The following is a 20,171-nucleotide window of genomic DNA, read 5'->3' on the forward strand; positions in this document are numbered from 1 at the left end:
TGCTGACAACCATTTAGAAATATCTGTGTATGATACAATTAATGAAGGAAATATTTTGTTCTTGCAAACACTTAAACTAAGGCAAAATTACGTACACTAAAGTCATGTAATTAAGTTTTTTTTCCATGATTCATTAATTTCATGAATAATAAATATGAATGTTGATAATCAGAAGAAACATGTATTATTTAGTCACTCATATCACTGCCGGATCGTCCATCTCGAACTTCAATCGAGAACTTGTATTCCTGATCGCAGCCCATGTAGCTGTCACTCATGAAATACAGCGTGTACGAATGATGGCCGGGAGATGGCGCCACAAAGTCCAGTTTTACCTTCGCCTTCTGCTGCAACGTCATTCGTTTGATGGAAATCAATGAGTTCGACTTCGGGTCGCCGATAACAACCCACCAACCCTCTTCACGTTTCTGAAAATTAGCGAAAAATGAAAATTCGGTTACGATTGAGATAAATATCTTCAATGAATATGTAGACCACACAGTTTGACTATGCATTAACAAGGTGGTCACTTGTACTTGACATGCTTTTCCCCAACTATTCCCTGACATGCGCATTGTTTTTCCTGACTTGTTTTGCTAAGAATCCAATCAGTCAAATACATAAAGACATAGATAGAAAATGTTTGATTATATCCGCGATCTAGCAATCTCAACATATTTCCCTGATCTTAAGTCTTGTTTACAAAATTCCCCAACTAATCCCTGACTATTTTTTGAGAAAAGAAAATCCCCTCTCCCCTGATCTCCAGGTAAGTGGCCATCCTGATAAAGGACAGTAGAATCATATTTAAATGAATGCCGGATATTTCAACATTCGATCTAATTTCAGTGTATCATACCTGTGGAAAGAGTGGAGCAATAACCGGTCCAGTCACTTCATCTTCTCTGTCTAACTGTACCATTACATTTACAGTCGATCCACTACGAAACAGAAAAATAATATCAAATTTACTAGACTACTAAATAAATACGTATTTTCGAAAATAGTTTTCAATAGTGAAATACCTGTGAACGCTGTCTTTATCCATCACTTCATACGTCAATTCGATATTCGGATATCGATTACAGAATCGTGCCACGTCGGCCATTTGAGAATCGTTCAATTGAAGAAGTTCATTTCGATCGTCGTCCTCCATCTCCATAACGTCGAAGATTGTGTCGATATCCTGAGATTATATAGAATATGAAAATTATGTTTTTGTTGGGAAAAATTCTTATTTTTTCAACTGTAAGCATCATAACTAACAGAGGAGAAAACTGTATTCTAAATGCCTGTACCTTTTCTGTGCATTTCTTGACGATTTCCGAGGTGAAATGAGGAAGTTGTTTCAGATAGGCGTCTTTACCCCACATAGCTTGAGTGCTCATCTGAGCTAACTCCATAGCCGCGAGGGCCGGGGATAACCAACCGTTGCTACTCAACACATCGACACACGCTTGAATCAATCTACAAGATATCGGAAAATGAGAATTATGAGCAAATTTTGAATAGAAAGACGTAAAATCGTACAATTGTGAAATGACTTAAAAAGTCTATTAAAAAGAAATTACAAATTTCATTACAAATTTTCTGGTGGTTACAACTACCCTTCTTCAGTCAATTAATGACATCCAGATTTTACATCTTATAACTGCATCAAGGATATTGTAACTTTAATAGCAAGTTAGGGAGAACCTGATCTTTTGGGGTTATTGGAAATGTTGTACGAACCTGATCGCTTTGCTAAGAATGTCTTCGGTATCGGATACTAATTCAGCTGATAACTGCATACGCGACAGATGAGCCTGAATGAGTAGATTCGTTTTTACGTGAGGATCGTTATATCTCGGACTGTTCAGTTTATTCGGCAGTCTTTGAGCCATCTGTTTGAGGATGCTGTCCTCGTGATGACGTATCGGAATATTCTCGTACTCGGCGGCGTTCGAGATGATCTCGATCAAACCTTTGATCTTTGTCTTCGCGTTCAATGACATACTGAACAACTCTGAAATAATAATCAGAATGATTCAGATCATTGAACAAACCCTCGTCGCCATTCTCCGGCTGTCTACAAATTTTCCCATGTAATGACGCAAAATTCCCAAAAGGCGCATGGAGAAATTTCTTTGTTTTCAAAAGTTACAATTTTCTAGTTTTCACGAATCATGTACAAGTATTTTAAGAAACACTTAGACAACAGCATACCCAAATTCTCAAAAGACGTATTTGCTTGTGAGAATATGAAGTACTATTTTCGAATAAATCAAAAATTGGCGCATACCTATCGTGGTGTAATTGATGTAGTAATAAGCAGCAATCATTCCCAAGTTCAAAGGAGACACGTCCATTTCTTCTTCGATGCTTATGCACTAAATCAACAAAGCAATAATCGTTAGTTAATATTATACTTAGCTACCGTTTGAGAACAGCAACCGGTTAAATTCGTAAGACTGGGTAGCGTGTGTCATGTCTTGTCTTACCTTAGATTGCTCCAGGTCATCGAGAGTATGTTCAACTAACTCGGACATGTGATCGGACAAGTGACGATGAGTGACGCCTTCAAAAACATTAATCAGATAATCGCTTAATTCATGGCGTATCGAAATTGAAAGTTCAATAATATATCAACAATGACAATGATGGTACCTTGTAGATTGTAGTAGTTCGGATTTTGTGTCATGCGTCTGTAGATGAAAGTCCACGTGAGATAATCGACCGCGTCCTGCTTATTCTCAATCGTCTTCGTCACTATTTCGGCGTTGAAATGATCGTGCAAGCAATGATCCAAATGAGACTGAAATAATTACATTCATTTTACTTTATTCAAACACATACAAACAGAGTAGGTGTGAAAGGAAGCTTCTACGATAAATTGAATTTCGCTCTTTACTGTGGAACCCTGCCTATTTGAAAGTGCAAATGAGACAACACAATTTGCCAGTAACCAGGGACCAGTTTTATGGAAAGTAACTCAACTTCAACCCGCGGATTAACTCAATTGAAAATGAACTGAGCTTTAGTAAATACCAGTCTATAAAACTGGCCCCTGAATTCTTAGTTTACCTTTAATTGAACGAATGCATATTTTATCAACTTTATAAACTAACCTCCACTGGAAGAGGCTCGTATAGAAACTTCTTGAAGAATTCTTTCTTCGAACTCTGACACAGGATGACCGCCTTTCCTTCGTCGTCCATCAGCGGTCGGTTCGCTCGTCCGATCATCTGCAGCACGTCGGTGACCGGGTAATCTTCGTAGGCATGGATTTTACCGTTGTAGTACTGCGAGTCCATGACGATGACCAAGTGCGCCGCCGTGCGCACGGCGTAACACAGATTCCTCGAAACAACGGCAACTTGAATCGCGCCGGACGAGAACAACTGATCGACCATACGAACTTCAGTATCGGACAATCCTTCGTGAACGTAGGCTACGCCATTACTCAACGTTTCCTTCAATGTCTGAAGCATAAAATACAATCATAATTACAGGGCTGCCAAACTCTGAAAAGTGCTTATCAGTAACAAATTGAATTTACCAATCCTACTTGACTAGATAGCCCAGTGACTTCGCTGATAGCAAGAGTTAAACTATTTCTAATCCCACATGTAGATGGGCATTTCAGGACAATAACCTGGATATTTTCTTTTTAAATTTTGATTTTGCAATAACGACCAACCAATAACTGGTCATGATCAAGGGACGATTTCGTCTTGAAAGTTCCGCTTACCTTGTCTTCAATTTTCTCCAAGAACGGCTCCAGATCGGATTCCGTCACGTGTAAGAATCGACTCGGTTGATTTTCGGCGGCGCAGAATGTCAGAATATCGATCGCCGTTAGGCGCGTTTGTTTTCGCGACGGCACGAACACCATCACCGGTTTCTTCGGCGAGTGTTTGACGATCGCGTGGTAGACCGGTTTAGCCATCGATATCAGTCGAGATGCATTGTGGGAAATATTGAAACCCTATGAAAATTTTCCAAAATATATTCGTATGCATGCACAATGTACTGTATTACCCACAACAAGCCTTTTTGAATAAGGAAATTTAAGGAGATTTTCAAGATGCTTTTACGTGAACCCTTGCCACCTGAAGGACAGTTGATTTGCTTGCTTACTACTATCGGCAATATGGAAGCAAGGACAATGTGGCACATAAGTTCACGCTCCCATTGCATTACGTACATTGCATACATTCCCTGACTTCCCTGATTTCCAGGGAAGCGGCCATCCTTGGATTCCATTTTGGACGCTGATGAAATTCAAAGAGAAATCAACAGGTGAATAAATACCTGAATGTGTAGCTCAAGAGGAACGGGTCGCACGTTCGGATGGAAGTTGAAGAACACGTTGTTTCCGCAACCGAGCCACTGCGCGATATCTTTCGCGTTCGACAACGACGAACTGAGGGCGATGATTCGAATATTCCTCTCGATCTGAGACGAAATGTATCTCATACGCGAACAAATCACTTCCAAAACCGGCTGAAAATATACGAAATCCAAACATTCACTCTCAGTCTTGATATTGCGAGATGTAGGCCATATGAAATAAATGGCTTACCCCATCTTCTCCTCCGATAAGCTGTAATTCATCTACTATGAATAAGTTGACATTTTGCACATTTTTTCTCTGCTTCCATCGTCGCGACAGAACGTCCCATTTCTCTGGTGTACTAACAATTACATTACCCTGAAATCATAAGCATTTTCCCGGTATGTAATAAGAGTAAATATTTGAAGGACCCGACCCTGAAAATATCTTTCTTACCTTAGCGATCATTTTCAAATCGGTGCCCGTTTCGCCGGTCAACAGTACGACCCGTTTCCCGAGCATCAACGCGAACTTGTTGTGCCAATCTGAATAGACGTGTTGAGCGAGGTCTTCTTTAGGCGTGATGTAAACGCAACGACTGTCGGGCGACTGTGATAACATACGCAGAATCGCGAATTCAGCGCAAATAGTTTTACCACTGCCAGTAGGAGCTCCGATGAATATATTATCATCACTGTTATACACTGCATTGAACACTATAAACAACACAAAACACAAAATATTAACATACTACGGAATTCAAAATTCATCGTAGATATCTTAGGTATTTAACCTGACGTTTTCTTTTTGTTTTTCCCTTTTAAGTCATAGGATTGAGATAGATGTTTTACATGTATCTCATTACTACCTCTACATCAATAACATCAAACTTAATCTATTCAGAAGTATAGCTAATCATCGATAGATTTCAGATCAACAGATTTCATTCTCAAAGCGTTCTACAATGTTGGATCATGCTATTTCGGGTCCAGTAATTTACTGGTGGATATTTCAATTAGATATCACTCATGAGACAACTCGAAAGTAGATCAGAACAAAGTACAAAATATTAACATACTACAGAATTCAAAATTCATCGTAGATATCTTAGGTATTTAACCTGACGTTTTCTTTTTTTTTTCTCTTTTAAGTCATAGGATAAATGAGATAGATGTTTTACATGTATCTCATTACTACCTCTACATCAATAACATCAAACTTAATCTATTCAGAAGTATAGCTAATCATCAATAGATTTCAGATCAACAGATTTCATTCTCAAAGCGTTCTACAATGTTGGATCATGCTATTTCGGGTCCAGTAATTTACTGGTGGATATTTCAATTAGATATCACTCGAGAGACAACTCGTAATCATCAACAGATTTCCATTGGATATCACTCAAGAGACAACTCAAAAGTAGATCAGAACACTGTTCCGATGATGTGCATTATTACCTTGGGTTTGTATCGGATTGAAGAATGGGAATTTCTCGCTGTAAAGTCCTTCGAATGTGGGATTACGCAACGCTGATACGGGAAGTGGCTGCAGATCCAGTAACTCAGTCGGGGGAGGGTATTTCTCAGGTAAGATCAGATGTCGGAACGATACGGGTAACTGTGTCTCCGCACCTGAAATCAGTCGATACATAGAATATAACTGATCAACTTGAAAGACGCATACGTGAATGTAAATCTTTTAATTAGAGTGTTTATTTACCTATCCATCGATCTGAAGACACTCTGATGAAGTACTGCGGCGGCAACGGCTCAAAAACTGGCACAAAGAACTTAACAATGTGTTCATCTTTGGCGAATTTACTGTAAAAGCATCGATAAAAATTAGGTTAAAATACGTTTTAGGCAATTATCTCGTTACTTCACTAATTAGATAAGTACAGGAATCCGAAATTTGCTATTTCCCTGACCCTTGACAAAAATTTCTTGATAATATCATTGGGGGGTGTTTCTCCTTAAGAGGTTTCCTGTTCCACTCCATCACCAGCTAGGATAACAAGACCTTTATTTCATTCAAATTCCCTGACTGTTCGAAAAGAGTTAGGATTCCCAAATTTGCTCCCCAGGAAAAATAAATGATCTGTTATAACCCTGATAATAACATACGTAAGGAAATTAACCTTTTTAAGAGGAAATATTCGTGATGAAGAATCACTTCACTATCGACGTCCTCGACAAATATCCAGAAAGCTTCCGAGGCGCCGTGAATTTTCTCGTCCCACTGGAAATCGGGCGTAATCGTCAACTCAACTCGTAGCGTCGATCTCGTTATCGGCTGAATGTGCACGGCGAGCTCCATCTTCGGGAACATGTGCACGTATTTGTGAATCGTTTTGCCCATTTTCGGCATTCGGATCAGTTCTCCGATCTCGTTATGGTTCAAATCGTAGAAACGTTCGAACGGGAAGTTCTTCTTTTCGATTTTGCGAATCGCTTCCTCGGGTATTTTCTTGCCGACGAACTGACGCAATGGACACATCGACTGCCACCTTCATGGAAATAATACATTAAAATGTCAATAACACGACTTTAAACTCCCTCGACTCAATGAGTGCCAGTAACTTAAGTGGCATTCCAGCGAGTTGGAAGTTAAGGCCAAAAAACAACCAGTCTCTACAGATCAGTCATTCCAGGTAAATGTAAGGAGTTTTAAAGGAGGAAATTTCAAATTTCTAGCCCACAAATCACGTTCATATTCCCATTACTGTACCATGTTTGGGTAAAAAAATCCCGGTCCCGATAGTATCAATTTAGGAGTAGTCTACTGTACAACCACAAACATTTCTAATTGCTATTTCTCAAAATTGAAGAAGTTTTAAAAGGACAATTTGCTCAAGTTCAAAGGAGCTTCTTAAAGCAGCTTTAAAAGCAGTTTTTAAAGAATCGAGGAGTCAAGTGTGGACCAAGAAACACTGTTGCCACCAGGAAAGAAAACTGAATTTATAAGATGTTCATGGGCCAGACCAATTATGCCTCTGGAACTGATTCTGAAATTCATAACCTTCGACCAACTGGCCGCTAGACCAGATATCGTATCAACTTACATTCTTTTGTCGATCATTTTGCAAAGAGACAACGCTTTATCGGTAAGTTGAGCCCATCCTCGATGCAGTACGATCTCGTAAATAGCTCGCATCAACCTTCCAGCCGATTGCGTAATATATACCATATCCGAAACGAGAGCGAATCCATCCAGTTTTAACTGCGATATATACGCCTGTAACAGCACATTTACCTACAATACAAACACTTTAATCAGCAAAACTAATTGAGGAAAATATAGCATTTCTCTTTATTTCTAGCTCGAAAATTACTTTGGGCCAGTCAAAAATACCAGCCACCTGACTGAATTCATTGTGCAATAAATTACCTGTACGAAATACCTGTTTCCTTGCCACAAAAAGTATTTCCACAGGTTTTATGAGGGTTTACCATCAAATTTGACGGCTAAATAAAAAGACGCCAGCGTAGGAATATTACGAAGGTTTTTCTTACCTTAGCGCTCGGCTCTTCGATACTTTCTTTGAACGGTATCGGGACACGTTCGAGAAGTTTCATCAGTTCGAGTTTTTCCTCTTCTCGCACGGAGATGTAACGAAATTCCGACGACAGCGAGAACACGCGGAACAACTCGATTTCGCTCAATGTCGGTTTCAGAAGCTGATTATACGTGGCAATCGTCTCGTGCGTCAGATAATAGTGACTGGCAATTCTACCCAGCTCTGTTACCTATATACACAGAAAATTCATTTGAATTATTTTTGATCATGTATGTTTGAAGAATTGGTTCCGCTGTGTGTAACCATGCTACTCTTTTCAAGATAAACTGATATTTCGCATCTGCGCAGACTCACATAATACATAATAAGTAACTGGCCTTCGTGGAGTGAAATTTTCAAACCCTTCCCGATTTGTTCCCACAGCTAGATCAATTCAAAATTCCTAAATTTTATGGATTATTTTTCAATTTTTTCAAGAAAGTTGCTTTAGGCAAGCAATTGACATCACGGAACTATGCTACGTGAAGTTTAAAACGAATTTCCCTAACATTTCAAGGATTAGAGAGAAATCTATCAAATTTCCAAACCGTGAAACATCATTTGAATTTTCGAAGTTTTTGTCCGATTTCCCAGTATCATGGGCGCCGTTTGAATTTGACGAAATCATCCTCATATCCACGTAAGAGGATTAAATATCATAATCAGACAGTGAAATTCACTTACCTGGAATGTGCCGGTTTTCTTGTCGTATTTAATAAGACCGTGTTTATGAAGTAACGACGCCGACGTGTGAACGAGATCTTTACGACGCTGCTCGAGCCACGGGTCGGATTTCAACTGGTCGTGCGATATTCCGTACAACGTCGGTTGACGCAGCATTCGTATGTACAGGTACGTGTAACCGAGCCAGTGCACGGCCTCGCGCGCGTTCTGAACCGTTCCCAGTACGACTTCTGCATTCAGATTATCGGCTAATTTACTGATAAACTGACTTTCAACCGGTAACTATAGAAATAACGACATCAGCTTAGTTCGAGTGAAAGCCAACGAATACAGCTTACATCTTAATTCACTATTTCAAAGACGAGCTCGTAAAATTTCTCCGAATTTTCAACGAAACATAAGAACTAAGCGGTCTAGATAATTACCTGTTGATTCATCAGGGATAGATAGTATTGCAGTTCGCTGTGATTAGTGATCAGTATACCTTCACCCTTAGTATCGTACTGAGGACGACCGGCTCGACCCATCATCTGTAGAATATCCAACGCTCCTAATTCGGTCCAGCGACCTTTCTCCGGGTTGTAGATTTGCGTTCCTTTGATGATGACGGTATGAGCCGGTAAGTTGACACCCCAGGCCAGAGTCGACGTCGACACTAACACCTGTATGTGACGATCGGCGAATAAATCCTCGACGAGCGTACGGTCGACTCGCACCATACCGGCGTGATGTATCGCAAAACCGTACGGCAACAGATCCTTCAATTCTAAATTCTGTAACGAGCAATTTATTCCACTGTTATCAAACAAATTTGACATAATATAAATCTCAACTCTCAGGGGGTTGATTTAACAGGGTGGCAACTTTCCGACAATTTACAAATTCCCTGAGTTTTCGCAGATGTTTCTGATTATCCCGAGTTTTCCAGGTCAGTGGCTACCTGGTTTAAGAAGCCAATTTCATATATTCACGGGGCATTTGAATTTCCGGATAATCGTTCTTCTTACCTTGACTTGTTCGGCTTCAGTTCTCAGGATTGTCGTCGACCCGGCGCCTTCTTTCAGGAAAACTCCGAGCGTATCTTTCTCGAGACACAAATCTCGAATCGCACGAGCCGTTTTACCGGTTTCTTTCCTCGAGTGTACGAAAACCAAAACCTACATTTCGAGAAATTAAACGTACTAGTTAGCGCCGGTTAATAACCACAAGGACTCATTAGTTGTACATTAGTATACAGTAGTCTTAGTTAGGTCTGCAAGTATAAACTAATTATATTTACCTGGTTTTTGCCGGCATGCTCCATAATCTTTTCGTAGACGATATCATTCATAATCTGGAATCGTTTGACGGCTTTCTTCTCGGTTATACCGATATACTGTTGTTCTAGCGGTACCGGTCGGAAACTGTTGTCAAAATGGAACAGCCCTTTTGCCGGATCTACCCTCAAGAAAGTGGCCACATCCTCGAAATTCGGCAACGTAGCGCTCAAACCGACTAATCGTACATCTTCCTGGGTCGTCTCAATGTTACGTATCGTCCTATAGAAAACATAACAAAATTTCAAAATACGAGAATAGGTTTGCATGTCGGGTGAATTTCGAAATTACAGTCCAGCTGTCTTACCTCGCGACTAAGGACTCTAATACCGGTCCTCTGTCATCGTGAAGCAAATGTATTTCATCCTGAAGAAAGAACATTTGACACGTTAGATGAAGCTGTAATGGACTTATCATCAACAAAAATTCAGTTAGTCAAACTTACAAATATCATCAATCTGACGAGTTGCGTGTAGGTTTTTTCACCGCCTTTACGAGTGATGATATCCCATTTCTCAGGCGTACACACGATAATCTGCGTAGCTGTGATTTGGTCTTTCGTAAGCTGATGATCTCCGGTCAATTCAGCCACTTGAATACCATATGAACTGAGTCTCTGTGCACGTACGAGATCAAATATTAGTAAATTCCAACCTTAATCAATTTCCAAAATAAACATCGAATATCTACTCAAAAATACAAAATACCTTCGTGAAATTTCCGACCATCTCTTGTACGAGAGATTTCATCGGAGCAACGTAAATAATCTTGAATTCGTCAACATTGATAGTTCCATCTGCGTTTATATGCTTTCCGATCTCGTGCAGTATACACAATAGAGCCACATTAGTTTTACCAGCACCCTATAATCATACAGCGGATGTATTTTCAGAACTACATCATTTCCCATTTGCCTCTCAAAATAATCTTGATAAGAACAGGGTTTGTAGCAGTCAGAGGGAGGCAAAAGTCGGCACTTTTCTAAATCAAAAGACGAGTTCAAAGCATTTTTCAAAATCAATGATAAAATCGCAATGTCTCACTCAATAATAGGCCGAGTTGAATTCACACATAGTCAATAATAAAATCTTTCCAAAAAGAAAGAAAGTAATTCTCAGCACTTTCTCGATTTGATCCGAGAAGTAAGCAATAATGCACGGGGGAAATTATTTCCAAAAGTAAGTACGCTACAAACCCTGAAAATCTTTGAATCCATAGTACTTACGGTTGGAGCGCACAGCAGAATATTTTCATCAGTCTCCATCGTGCATTTACACAATCGACTCTGAATACGATTCAAACTCTTGAAACCTTCGAACGCCGGTTGAGCGTATTTCGGCAATCGGTCGATCGGAACCCGCGTCTCGTCTGTTTCGTACGGTTTCGGTTTTAAAGCCGGAACGTGAACCTCTTCGTAACCTAGGATGAAGATTAGAACTTATTTCTAATAGAATGAGATACATTCTCATGTACGAATTCAAATTGGAAACAGCTATCTCACCTTTTCTTTGTTTTCTGTAAGAACCATCTGGAAGTTGACATCGTTTATTCGCCATTAAATGGCTTCCTTGCGCAAACTGTAGATCGTCCAAATCGAGAACCTCAGCCATTCCCAGACCTCCCTACAATAGACAAATTCTGAACATTATTAGAGAAATGAAATTTTACCTTATTTAGAAAAGCATTATCGTCGTTAAGCTTTCTAGTAATTGGCAAAGCGTAAATCAAAGTTGAATTTCACACATACCCCGGTCTCTTCGGTATCCATATCTTCGATTTCATCGACGCGAGATCTTCGCGCCGCGTGCCGCCGTTCGACTTCTTCTTGCACCAGGTCCTCTTTATCGTTTTCCTGTAACGCTCTCAGTATTTGCGAAAGCTCCGAATCGGTCGACATTTTCTCTTCAATTTTCTGTCTGTCGTCCTTACTCTGCGCTTGGGCCAGCAGAGTACAATATAAAACTGAAAAAGATTAAAGATTCCGAGTTGTTAAGAATTTCAAGTCATTAGAATATAAAATTTGTAACTTATATTAATCTGAACATTCATCGGCTTCAGTGCTGTGGTTCAGATTTAGCTGTTGTAATAATTAAATTATTTGAATTCCTTAAGAGTTCTATAGAGCTCTAACCGCGGTACATATAGACTTACTCATTTGTCGGTGTTGACGAAGCACTTTAATGAATTCGAACTGCGTAAATCCCAACAACATGACGAGCTGATTCTCAGCCTCGCGATCATCAGACGCATTCTGTATGAAATAAAAGATTTTTTAAAAATTAAATTACTTTTTTAAAGAACGTGACAAATCACACCACTGCCAGACATTGCAATAAACTGTGGTATCATAATCAACTGTGACACAGACAAGCGGTCTTTTTGCACACAAGTCGGTACAGTATTATGTAGTACATACCTTCAAAATCTCGAGAACTTCTCCGGCTCTTGTCTGCGCTACCATCGGATCATCGTGATATTTGCTGAGTTTACGCTGCAACCAGAACGCGTCGATGTCACGAGCGTGTAATCCTCTTTCTGACTTCTTCAACGATTCGTCTCCACCGGCTAACTATAAACGCATAGAAATATTCTATTCAGCTCAATCCCACTTCACAGGTATGTATTACAGCTCCAAATTCTTTAATTTTCCCTAATTTCCCTGGAACCCTCGCGAGAGGTTAAACTTACATTAGCTCTCAATGAACCCTCGACTACTGCTTCTTCGCCTCCTTCCTCCTCATCGTCATCATCCCCTTCTCTAACTTCACCGTACACGTCTTCATCATCTTCGTCATCGGATTCTTCAAACTGTACGTTTACACCGTACGTTTCATCGATGTTCTCATCTAAAACCAAAAACAAATATTCCGCCCATTGAACGTCGGTCAAAAGATTTTTTCAGCGTCCCAGTTTTATTATCAAAGCTTTTCTTCCTTTGCGACCGAGTTGAACTCCAGTCGAATGACAAAATTAAGTTGCCTTCGGATGGATTCGATTCAAGTCAAATTCTGTATTCAATTGTACTTCGTTTAGGTGAGACAATTCGTGAAAATAAGTTCACGTTACTTTCCGAAATCAATAAACAATTAATTGCAACTGAAAATTGACTGAGTGTAAGATATATGAGGCAGTAGTGTGTGGAACTTGCCTAGAAAATCAGCCAGCAGTGAAAGGGTTAATCATGTTGTTTCCACTCCAATTAAGCAAATCAACACTTTAAATCAGTAGAATTTCAATTCTTCGTTGATTGAATCTAATATTACGAATAATGAAACTCGAGATTAAGCTTACCCATTTGCATTTTTTCATCGGTGGCCCAATCCGTAATCTTCTTTCCCAAGTTCACCACCAACGCGAATCGTTCGTCGGCCAGAGCACCGAGCATGCTTTCAACTTCCTTCTTACGTTCTTTATCGCGCAGTCTGTCGTTTTTAAGAACAGCCAGCACCTCATCGGCGGCGCCGCATAGAACATCGCGAGGCTGCAAACAGTGAAATACTCAACTATAAATATTTTCAGAGTGAAATTTTAAATTTTCAAATACAATAATGATTAGTGTCAAAAACGTAACTATAAAATAAACTAAACTCGATTCTCATCAGAAGTTGTAACAAAAAATCATCGAAGAGGGATGTTTATATTCTAACTTGATGAGTTTCAAGTAGTCTATCGTATATGGCCTAATACAAGCAACAACATTTTTAGGGTAGATCTACACTACATAGAGGCTTATAAAAAAACTGAATGGTTCAATTATGTCATCAATTAAATTATTCCTAATGCAATTGCCGAGTCAGAAGATAATTCACTGGAAAATTGTCACAAAATTCCAATCATTGAAGGTCAACACGAATGCTTACCTGATCACCGAGAGCTGCTTGAATGAAACTGAGCAAAACTTCGTAGGTCTGTCTCGTTTCGGGCGTTTTAGGTCTATACAGAATACCGACCATTTCTTCGATACCTTCAGATAACAACGTTGCCCCTTTCATTTTCATCATATCGTGCTGCGCTTCATCACGTTTTCTTCTCCTGTTGTTAAATTGAGTTGAAAGAATAACTTAGAAATAATCATCAAAATTAAGTGTGAAATATGAAAAAATTACAAGATTTCCATGAAAATTTTTAGAAATAACTGATTTTTTCTATTCATCAGACGGTTGTTGAGCAGATATAATAATTTCAGACTTACTTGACTTTGCGCTCTTCCATCTGAGGTGGTTTTGATCGCAGGGCTTTGTCGCCCATGCGAGTGCCGGTGATTTTACCGACAAGGGATAAAACTTCGCCGGTAGCCTCATCACGAGCGCGTCGGTCGATCAACGACCTATCGGCTTGTAATACAAGATTTGAGTTCTGAAAACGAATAAGAGATCGAGCGTAAATTTCTCAATTGTTTTTGTGTGCAAAACTGATCGGCCAATACACAGACTAATTAAACAAAAACCGGTAGGTTTAAAATGCAAAATTCTCGGGTTACGGTCAACAAATCAAAATGGCATTTGAGAGGAATGATCTTTACGTAATTGTCTAGTTGTATAATATGATTTTAAATGCAGTTATTCTTCTAATAGAGAGTATATTTACCGCTTTGTATTCGTATTGCAGCGAACGTGCCGCTGCGTCGGCCATGTTGAACGACTACTGAACGTTCGTCGAAATAGGGTTCGAATCCCATTATTCCAAACTATTCGAAACGGCGATTTTCTCAGCAGCGATGATGCGCGCATCATTTCGATAATCTTTTAATCGATGCGAACTGACGTTTTCTTTTATTCATTATGAATTCACATTGAGATCTATCACAGATCACAGAACTATGATTTAGAGTTAATGCACGCGTTCAGAATGATACCTCTCAGTTTTGAAGATATCCAATAGTGAAACCGATAGTAGAAAACTGCAGCATATGAATTAGTCAGTAACCTGACTGTGGTTTAGTTTTACGATCGGATATTTTCACAAACCACATTGGTATATAAGCCCATCCGATTATAAAAAGCTTACCACTAACGATTAGGCAACTAACTACATATGAATGTAATTCGATCAAAATATCTCAATCCTTTACAATATTACAGAAAAACACATTTTCTTAATATATTACCATTTATTCATTATCCTTCACAAAAAATAATCCAACAAAAAATGAAAAATTTAAAAGCCAAAAATGCGAAAAAGAGTTTATTTTATAACAGCTATGCGGATACATCTACAGACTCTGAGGCTGACATAAGTTTTTTCTGTATCTCATTATCGGGCGAAAGGTCTATTAATTTATTGCTCGATTCCGCTAGCTCTGTGATTGAAACTCTTCCTCTCTGTTTGATGAATTTAGCCACTGCCTCCAGTTCTTCCATCGTGATATAAATGAATTTGCCTCGGTCGTCGATGACGCCGGTTAATCTACCTTCTTCTTGTAAACTTTGCACACGTTCAATACAATCCTAAAACAATAATTTAGCAATAAATTAGCAATTAGACTTAATCACTGAATTGTGCAAAATCAAAATTAAGTTTTATGTAATTTAGTACCTGAGTTTTGATTTTGAAATGTGCCGCTAAATCCTCAAGCATAACAACTTTCATTTGCTGTAAAATAGAAAGTTGAAATATGCTATATGTTTTTCAACCGTAGATCAAGAAAAGAATTAAATGAGAAGATAGCTTACCTTTATATAATCGATGAACTCTTGTAACAGTGATTCAGGCTAAGAAAAAAAACATGAGGAAGATTTTTTAAGCAATAATTAAATGGAATATGAGTAGAAACTTCCAAAAACTAAATAACTTACATCAGCATCCAAGTTTTCTACATCTACACCCTCCTCATCAACTGTGAATGCTTCTTTCATTTTTAAATATTCTTCATGTGCTCTTTTTTCTTCTTCTTCTTTCCTTTTCTTCTCTTCAGCTTCCTGTAATACAGGTATGATTAGTGGCAAGATATCAAAACTATAAATTCATTTCACAACCGTTAAAAAGCAAGTAAAAGCATAATTTCTTACTCGAAGCGCTTCTTCTGCTTTTTCTTGTTCCTCTTTCTCTTTCCTCAGTTTCTCAAATTCTGCCTCTCTTTTCTTCCTTTCTTCGCGATCCCTCTCTACTTGCTGAAACAATAAAATATCAAAGATTTAAAAAACATTTCTGACAAAATCTTTTCTATCTTAAGCATTTGATCAACACTGATTCGTTACCTCTCTCATGGCCTTTTTCTCAGCTTTTTCCTGAATTTTTCTTAGTTTCTTTGCTCCAATTTTACCCTCTGTATCATCGATATCGAGCTCATAAGGAAGAGGTCCATCTTCTCCGTCTTCATCGTCCATATCTTCTGCAAACGTTAAGGGAGAAAATTATCAATTAGTTTTATAACTAATGTTGACAATATGAAGCAATATATGCGTTTTTACTTCGACGCCAATAAACTTTCAAGTTTGAATTAAGCTTTCCTCTTTACCTTCTTCATTGACATTCCTCTGTGGCCGACGCAATCTTTGCCTCGCCCTCGCTCCTCCAGCACGCCGTGCAGCTGCAACTGCTGGAGCGACATCACCTCCTCCTTCCCCAGCTGGATCGCGTATCCTCCTTCTACCTCCTCTTGTTTCTTCTTGAATTGCAGCTGTAAAATAATCAATCTAGTAGACACATAATCAATGATCAAATAAAATAGCCTTATTAATTGACATTGGTCTTGATACGTAATTTTTGGCGTCACTTTTTCACTCGCTATGTCAACGGAAACTTACCCTGAATAGCGCTTTTACCAAATTTTGTGATAAAAAATAGAGCAACAACTATTATTAAAGCCATAACGGCGTAAACCATCGGATCAATGCCAAATGTATCCATATTGCAGGAATTTTAGAAGAGTTGCGTTAGAAAATGAAACCGGAAGTCTCCACACTATGGTTTGCGATCGTTTGAAAAAGATATCCCCTTTTCTATGGAAGCCCTGAGATGACATTGCCAGTTGCCTTAGTAGTTGCCAGTTGCGAGTTGAGCGTCAACAACCGTCAACGGGCCCAGTGTAAATGTGCAGTGTCGGAACGTATGGTTTTGTGCTGTTGATATAACCGCATCTAAGGTTGTCGGCAGACAAGTTGGTGGGATTATTTTTTTTCGGTTGAAAAAAAGAAGTAGATTGCAAGAATAAAACACAGGCCGTTTCATAAAAAGGTTTAACTCTTAAATCGATTTAATTTCTTCATTAAATCAATTTTTCTTAAACGATAGGCCTCAATCCAGGATTTGCTATATCGAACTTAACTAAACGAATGACAAATTTTAAAATCAATCATATTTATTCTCATACACCAATTATAGAAAATGCCAGGAGTGCTCGAGGAATTATAATGTAAGCTCCTCAAACACGTGGACTTTAAAAAACAACTAGTCCAACCACCATAGGCGTATAAACTATAAACGAGAGTTTATACACCTATGTAATGGTTCAATTGACATGAACATGTCGTTTTATCCCACAACAACAATTATACCTAAATGACAGGTATTTATGTACCTGAGGAAGTGCCTCATTTACAAAAACATGACCTGTATTTTTAAAAAAAGTCTCCAACATAAGAAAATTAAAACCAGAGATAAAAATACAAATTTAAACTGGAAAGCTTATGATTAACTAAACATTTGATTTAATTTTCATCAACTTTATTTTACAAGATAACTAGAGTTTTGCCACCTTTGCTCAGACATGAGCAAATTAGTTATTTTTTAATGCAAAGTGTTTTTGGAGGTATCCTCTTATACGCAATCAACAAGATAAAATTGTTCACTTGTCAATTTGAATACAGCTGGCACAATTTACTAACTTCATATATCCTCATTTATCAGGAGACTGCTCCTCTATTTTCCATAAGGACCTTAATAAAAAATAGTATGCTATGAACCACTGATCGAAAAGCACCACAGTGAAAAAGTTGCCCACTCATGTGTCACAATCGCACTGCTCATGTAGGACAGGTTGATTTTTGAGGGTCAAGTGATACTACATATATGCTTTGCCCCAAGATCAAGTGGCATTTATTCCTTAGATCAAACCCGGCAAACTATTATAAAGTTCTTTCTTCGTGACAATTAAAGATATATCGAGTATCTTCAAACAAATATGGTTTAACTGACAAAGCTACAGTAACTTCTTAATTTTATTATTCAGCTTGATAGTAGATATAAATACAACTCTATATAAAGATCAGAAATTCAGATATTATAGGCCCCACACAGACGCGGTTAAACCGATAATCAAAACAAAGCTAGGACAATTTACCAATTAGCATTGTATCCTAAAGTTATCAAGAAACTGCTGCTATTTTCGACAGGCCCTTAATTAAATCAGTATTTCATGAACCACTGAAAAGCACCAAAGTGAAATTGTTGCTATAAAACTTAACAACTGAAATGTTTCAACATGAATGATGAAAATGTACATCGTTTTATTCACACAACAATAATATCTTAATTGAGATTCACTCTAATTGAGATTCACTCGGATTCACTCTGGAAATCTTAGTATAAATTAATCAGTCTTAATTTCATTTTCATTAACATTACTTTCACTAGAAAACTAGAATTTTGCCAACTTTGCCCCGACTTAAAGATTACCTAACACCTTGACATTACAAACTAAGTATTCTGACGTTTTTTCTTCCAGCTTTGAAAACAATTATCAAGCTTTGAAAACAATCAACGTAATTATACAATCGGTAACTAATCAATAACATCAATAACTAAGTTTATAGCTGTTTACATTCTTTAAAAAAATTAAAAAGTATTTACCAGATTTTTGACAGTAAGTCTACCCCAGTATAACAATAAATAGTCACAGCAGTGATTGAGCGCGGCTAGTTGAAAGGACGGTCGATCTTTCATAACAGTTATTCAAAGCATTCTATCATATCAGTTTTTTTAAGTGTGTTCGATTTAGTTAAGGTTTATGGTTATTTGTTTTGTTCATTACAATAACTGAGTTGATAGAATGCTTTGAATAATAACAGAAAAGATCTCGGGTTTTCGCTAAACTTAGGGAAGGTTGTTCGATAAATGAAGAACCTTGTTGATAAATATTTGAAAAAATGCCTTTTCATGTAAATAGAATTTTAATTTATTGTTTGTTTGTATTGTTGTTTATTCTATTTATTATTTATTGTTTTTTTAATATTTTTTTAGAATTAATTTATGTACTTGTAGTTTGTAGTTATGTACATGTATTATTTATATTCCTCTATTTACAACTGCATTTTTTCACTGTAAAGTCCTGGGGCCCATTTTAAAAAAAGCGCTACCGATTCACTGCCACTCCTTAATAATCATTATACACCCGATTTGAAGCTAAGTGATTATTCACGAGAGCCATCTCGTGATATGGATTTCCAAATTACAATAAAAGAAGTTCAAACAGCTATAAACAATGTTAAAATGTTCAAAAATTAGTCCTAGCTATAACTTTATGCCTCGTTATTCCTAGCTTTACCTCTCAAATGTTATAATGATCTCCTTTCGGATAAAGCTTTAGTTTTCAAATACGTAGCTATGATCATCAAACAGATTGATGGAGGCTTAAAGATCAATGTGAAAATCGAAATCTACGATTTCAAATTTGTCAAAACCTTCCGTAAATATCAATGCCATCAAATTAGTACATATACAATTCAGCAAATAGTTAATATATGTACATCAACACTGGTCTAACGTTATGTTCTATGTTTCCTAACTATGTGATATCTAGGGCCTAGCAAGACAGGGTTATAGCCACTGTTGACTATGTTTAACTACGGTAAGCATGATGATAAAAACTCACAATATGATGTTGAAACTATATCTCGGCGATCGACGCCAACATTTACCCCTTGTCACTAACCTAACTTGACTTATCTATCGACCAAGGATCGAAGACCAATATCTTGAATTAATGGAGCTTAGCTTTTATTAGACTCTTAATTGGTGGTTTCCTCAACAGACTTTAAGGCAAGGAGATTGTCGATGGAGTTTCTTTGTTTCTTGCTGCAAAAGAATCTCTTGTATCCTGGTTAGCCCAGCATGGATGTTTCAGTCTGGGTTGTTTTTATACATAAGTAGGCCTACCTAGGATACTGGGGTCAAAAACCCCGTCAGACAGATTTTAATTCATAAAAATTATTATTCAATTGAGTGGAGGCATATATAGGCTTTTTAGATTACTTGCAGCCCTCATGGAAATTCTGCCAACAACTTCATTGCGCTTACCACTCATAATTTGAAAAACCCCAAATTTCTTTCTCTAATTTTGATACTGGATTAAACGGTATCA

General features: G+C 37.9%; 2 protein-coding genes across 2 annotated transcripts; both read right to left on the bottom strand.

Annotated features, from left to right (window-relative positions):
• Positions 1 to 74: 74 nt before the first annotated feature.
• Positions 75 to 14,508, bottom strand: LOC141898399 (U5 small nuclear ribonucleoprotein 200 kDa helicase-like). The gene is made up of 35 exons (XM_074784257.1): positions 14,459 to 14,508; positions 14,064 to 14,227; positions 13,732 to 13,903; positions 13,163 to 13,352; positions 12,560 to 12,717; positions 12,288 to 12,440; positions 12,023 to 12,122; positions 11,619 to 11,833; positions 11,373 to 11,493; positions 11,097 to 11,290; positions 10,579 to 10,734; positions 10,317 to 10,487; positions 10,179 to 10,237; positions 9,835 to 10,093; positions 9,563 to 9,712; positions 8,981 to 9,328; positions 8,556 to 8,837; positions 7,828 to 8,061; positions 7,377 to 7,567; positions 6,453 to 6,821; positions 6,035 to 6,135; positions 5,773 to 5,946; positions 4,772 to 5,031; positions 4,565 to 4,693; positions 4,294 to 4,485; positions 3,731 to 3,967; positions 3,108 to 3,461; positions 2,647 to 2,794; positions 2,481 to 2,557; positions 2,282 to 2,369; positions 1,732 to 2,005; positions 1,299 to 1,467; positions 1,026 to 1,186; positions 860 to 941; positions 75 to 428 (listed from the first exon to the last, which is right to left on the bottom strand). The coding sequence occupies exons 1-35, from the start codon at positions 14,501 to 14,503 to the stop codon at positions 189 to 191; spliced, it is 6,417 nt and encodes a 2,138-aa protein (XP_074640358.1). The 5' UTR covers positions 14,504 to 14,508; the 3' UTR covers positions 75 to 188.
• Positions 14,509 to 14,967: 459 nt separating this feature from the next.
• LOC141899866 (DDRGK domain-containing protein 1-like) lies at positions 14,968 to 16,773 on the bottom strand. Its single transcript, XM_074786455.1, has 8 exons — positions 16,618 to 16,773; positions 16,329 to 16,490; positions 16,069 to 16,202; positions 15,880 to 15,981; positions 15,667 to 15,789; positions 15,544 to 15,582; positions 15,407 to 15,463; positions 14,968 to 15,318 (listed from the first exon to the last, which is right to left on the bottom strand). Exons 1-8 carry the CDS (start codon positions 16,718 to 16,720, stop codon positions 15,070 to 15,072), a joined length of 969 nt encoding a protein of 322 aa, XP_074642556.1. The 5' UTR covers positions 16,721 to 16,773; the 3' UTR covers positions 14,968 to 15,069.
• Positions 16,774 to 20,171: the final 3,398 nt, after the last annotated feature.

Source organism: Tubulanus polymorphus, chromosome 2, assembly GCF_964204645.1.
Source record: "Tubulanus polymorphus chromosome 2, tnTubPoly1.2, whole genome shotgun sequence".
Taxonomy (NCBI): Eukaryota; Metazoa; Nemertea; class Palaeonemertea; order Tubulaniformes; family Tubulanidae; genus Tubulanus; species Tubulanus polymorphus.

Excerpts from the sequence above, each read along its gene's own strand:
- LOC141898399 (XM_074784257.1), bottom strand. The coding sequence starts at position 14,503 with ATGGCCGACGCAGCGGCACGTTCGCTGCAATACGAATACAAAGCG. Across the intron at positions 10,735-11,096 it reads TTCTGCTGTGCGCTCCAACC|GGTGCTGGTAAAACTAATGT; the intron begins GTAAGTACTATG and ends GTATGATTATAG. Across the intron at positions 9,713-9,834 it reads AGCATGCCGGCAAAAACCAG|GTTTTGGTTTTCGTACACTC; the intron begins GTAAATATAATT and ends CTCGAAATGTAG.
- LOC141899866 (XM_074786455.1), bottom strand. The coding sequence starts at position 16,720 with ATGGATACATTTGGCATTGATCCGATGGTTTACGCCGTTATGGCTTTA. Across the intron at positions 15,982-16,068 it reads AGAAAAAGGCCATGAGAGAG|CAAGTAGAGAGGGATCGCGA; the intron begins GTAACGAATCAG and ends TTATTGTTTCAG. Across the intron at positions 15,583-15,666 it reads TAGAAAACTTGGATGCTGAT|CCTGAATCACTGTTACAAGA; the intron begins GTAAGTTATTTA and ends TTTTTTTCTTAG.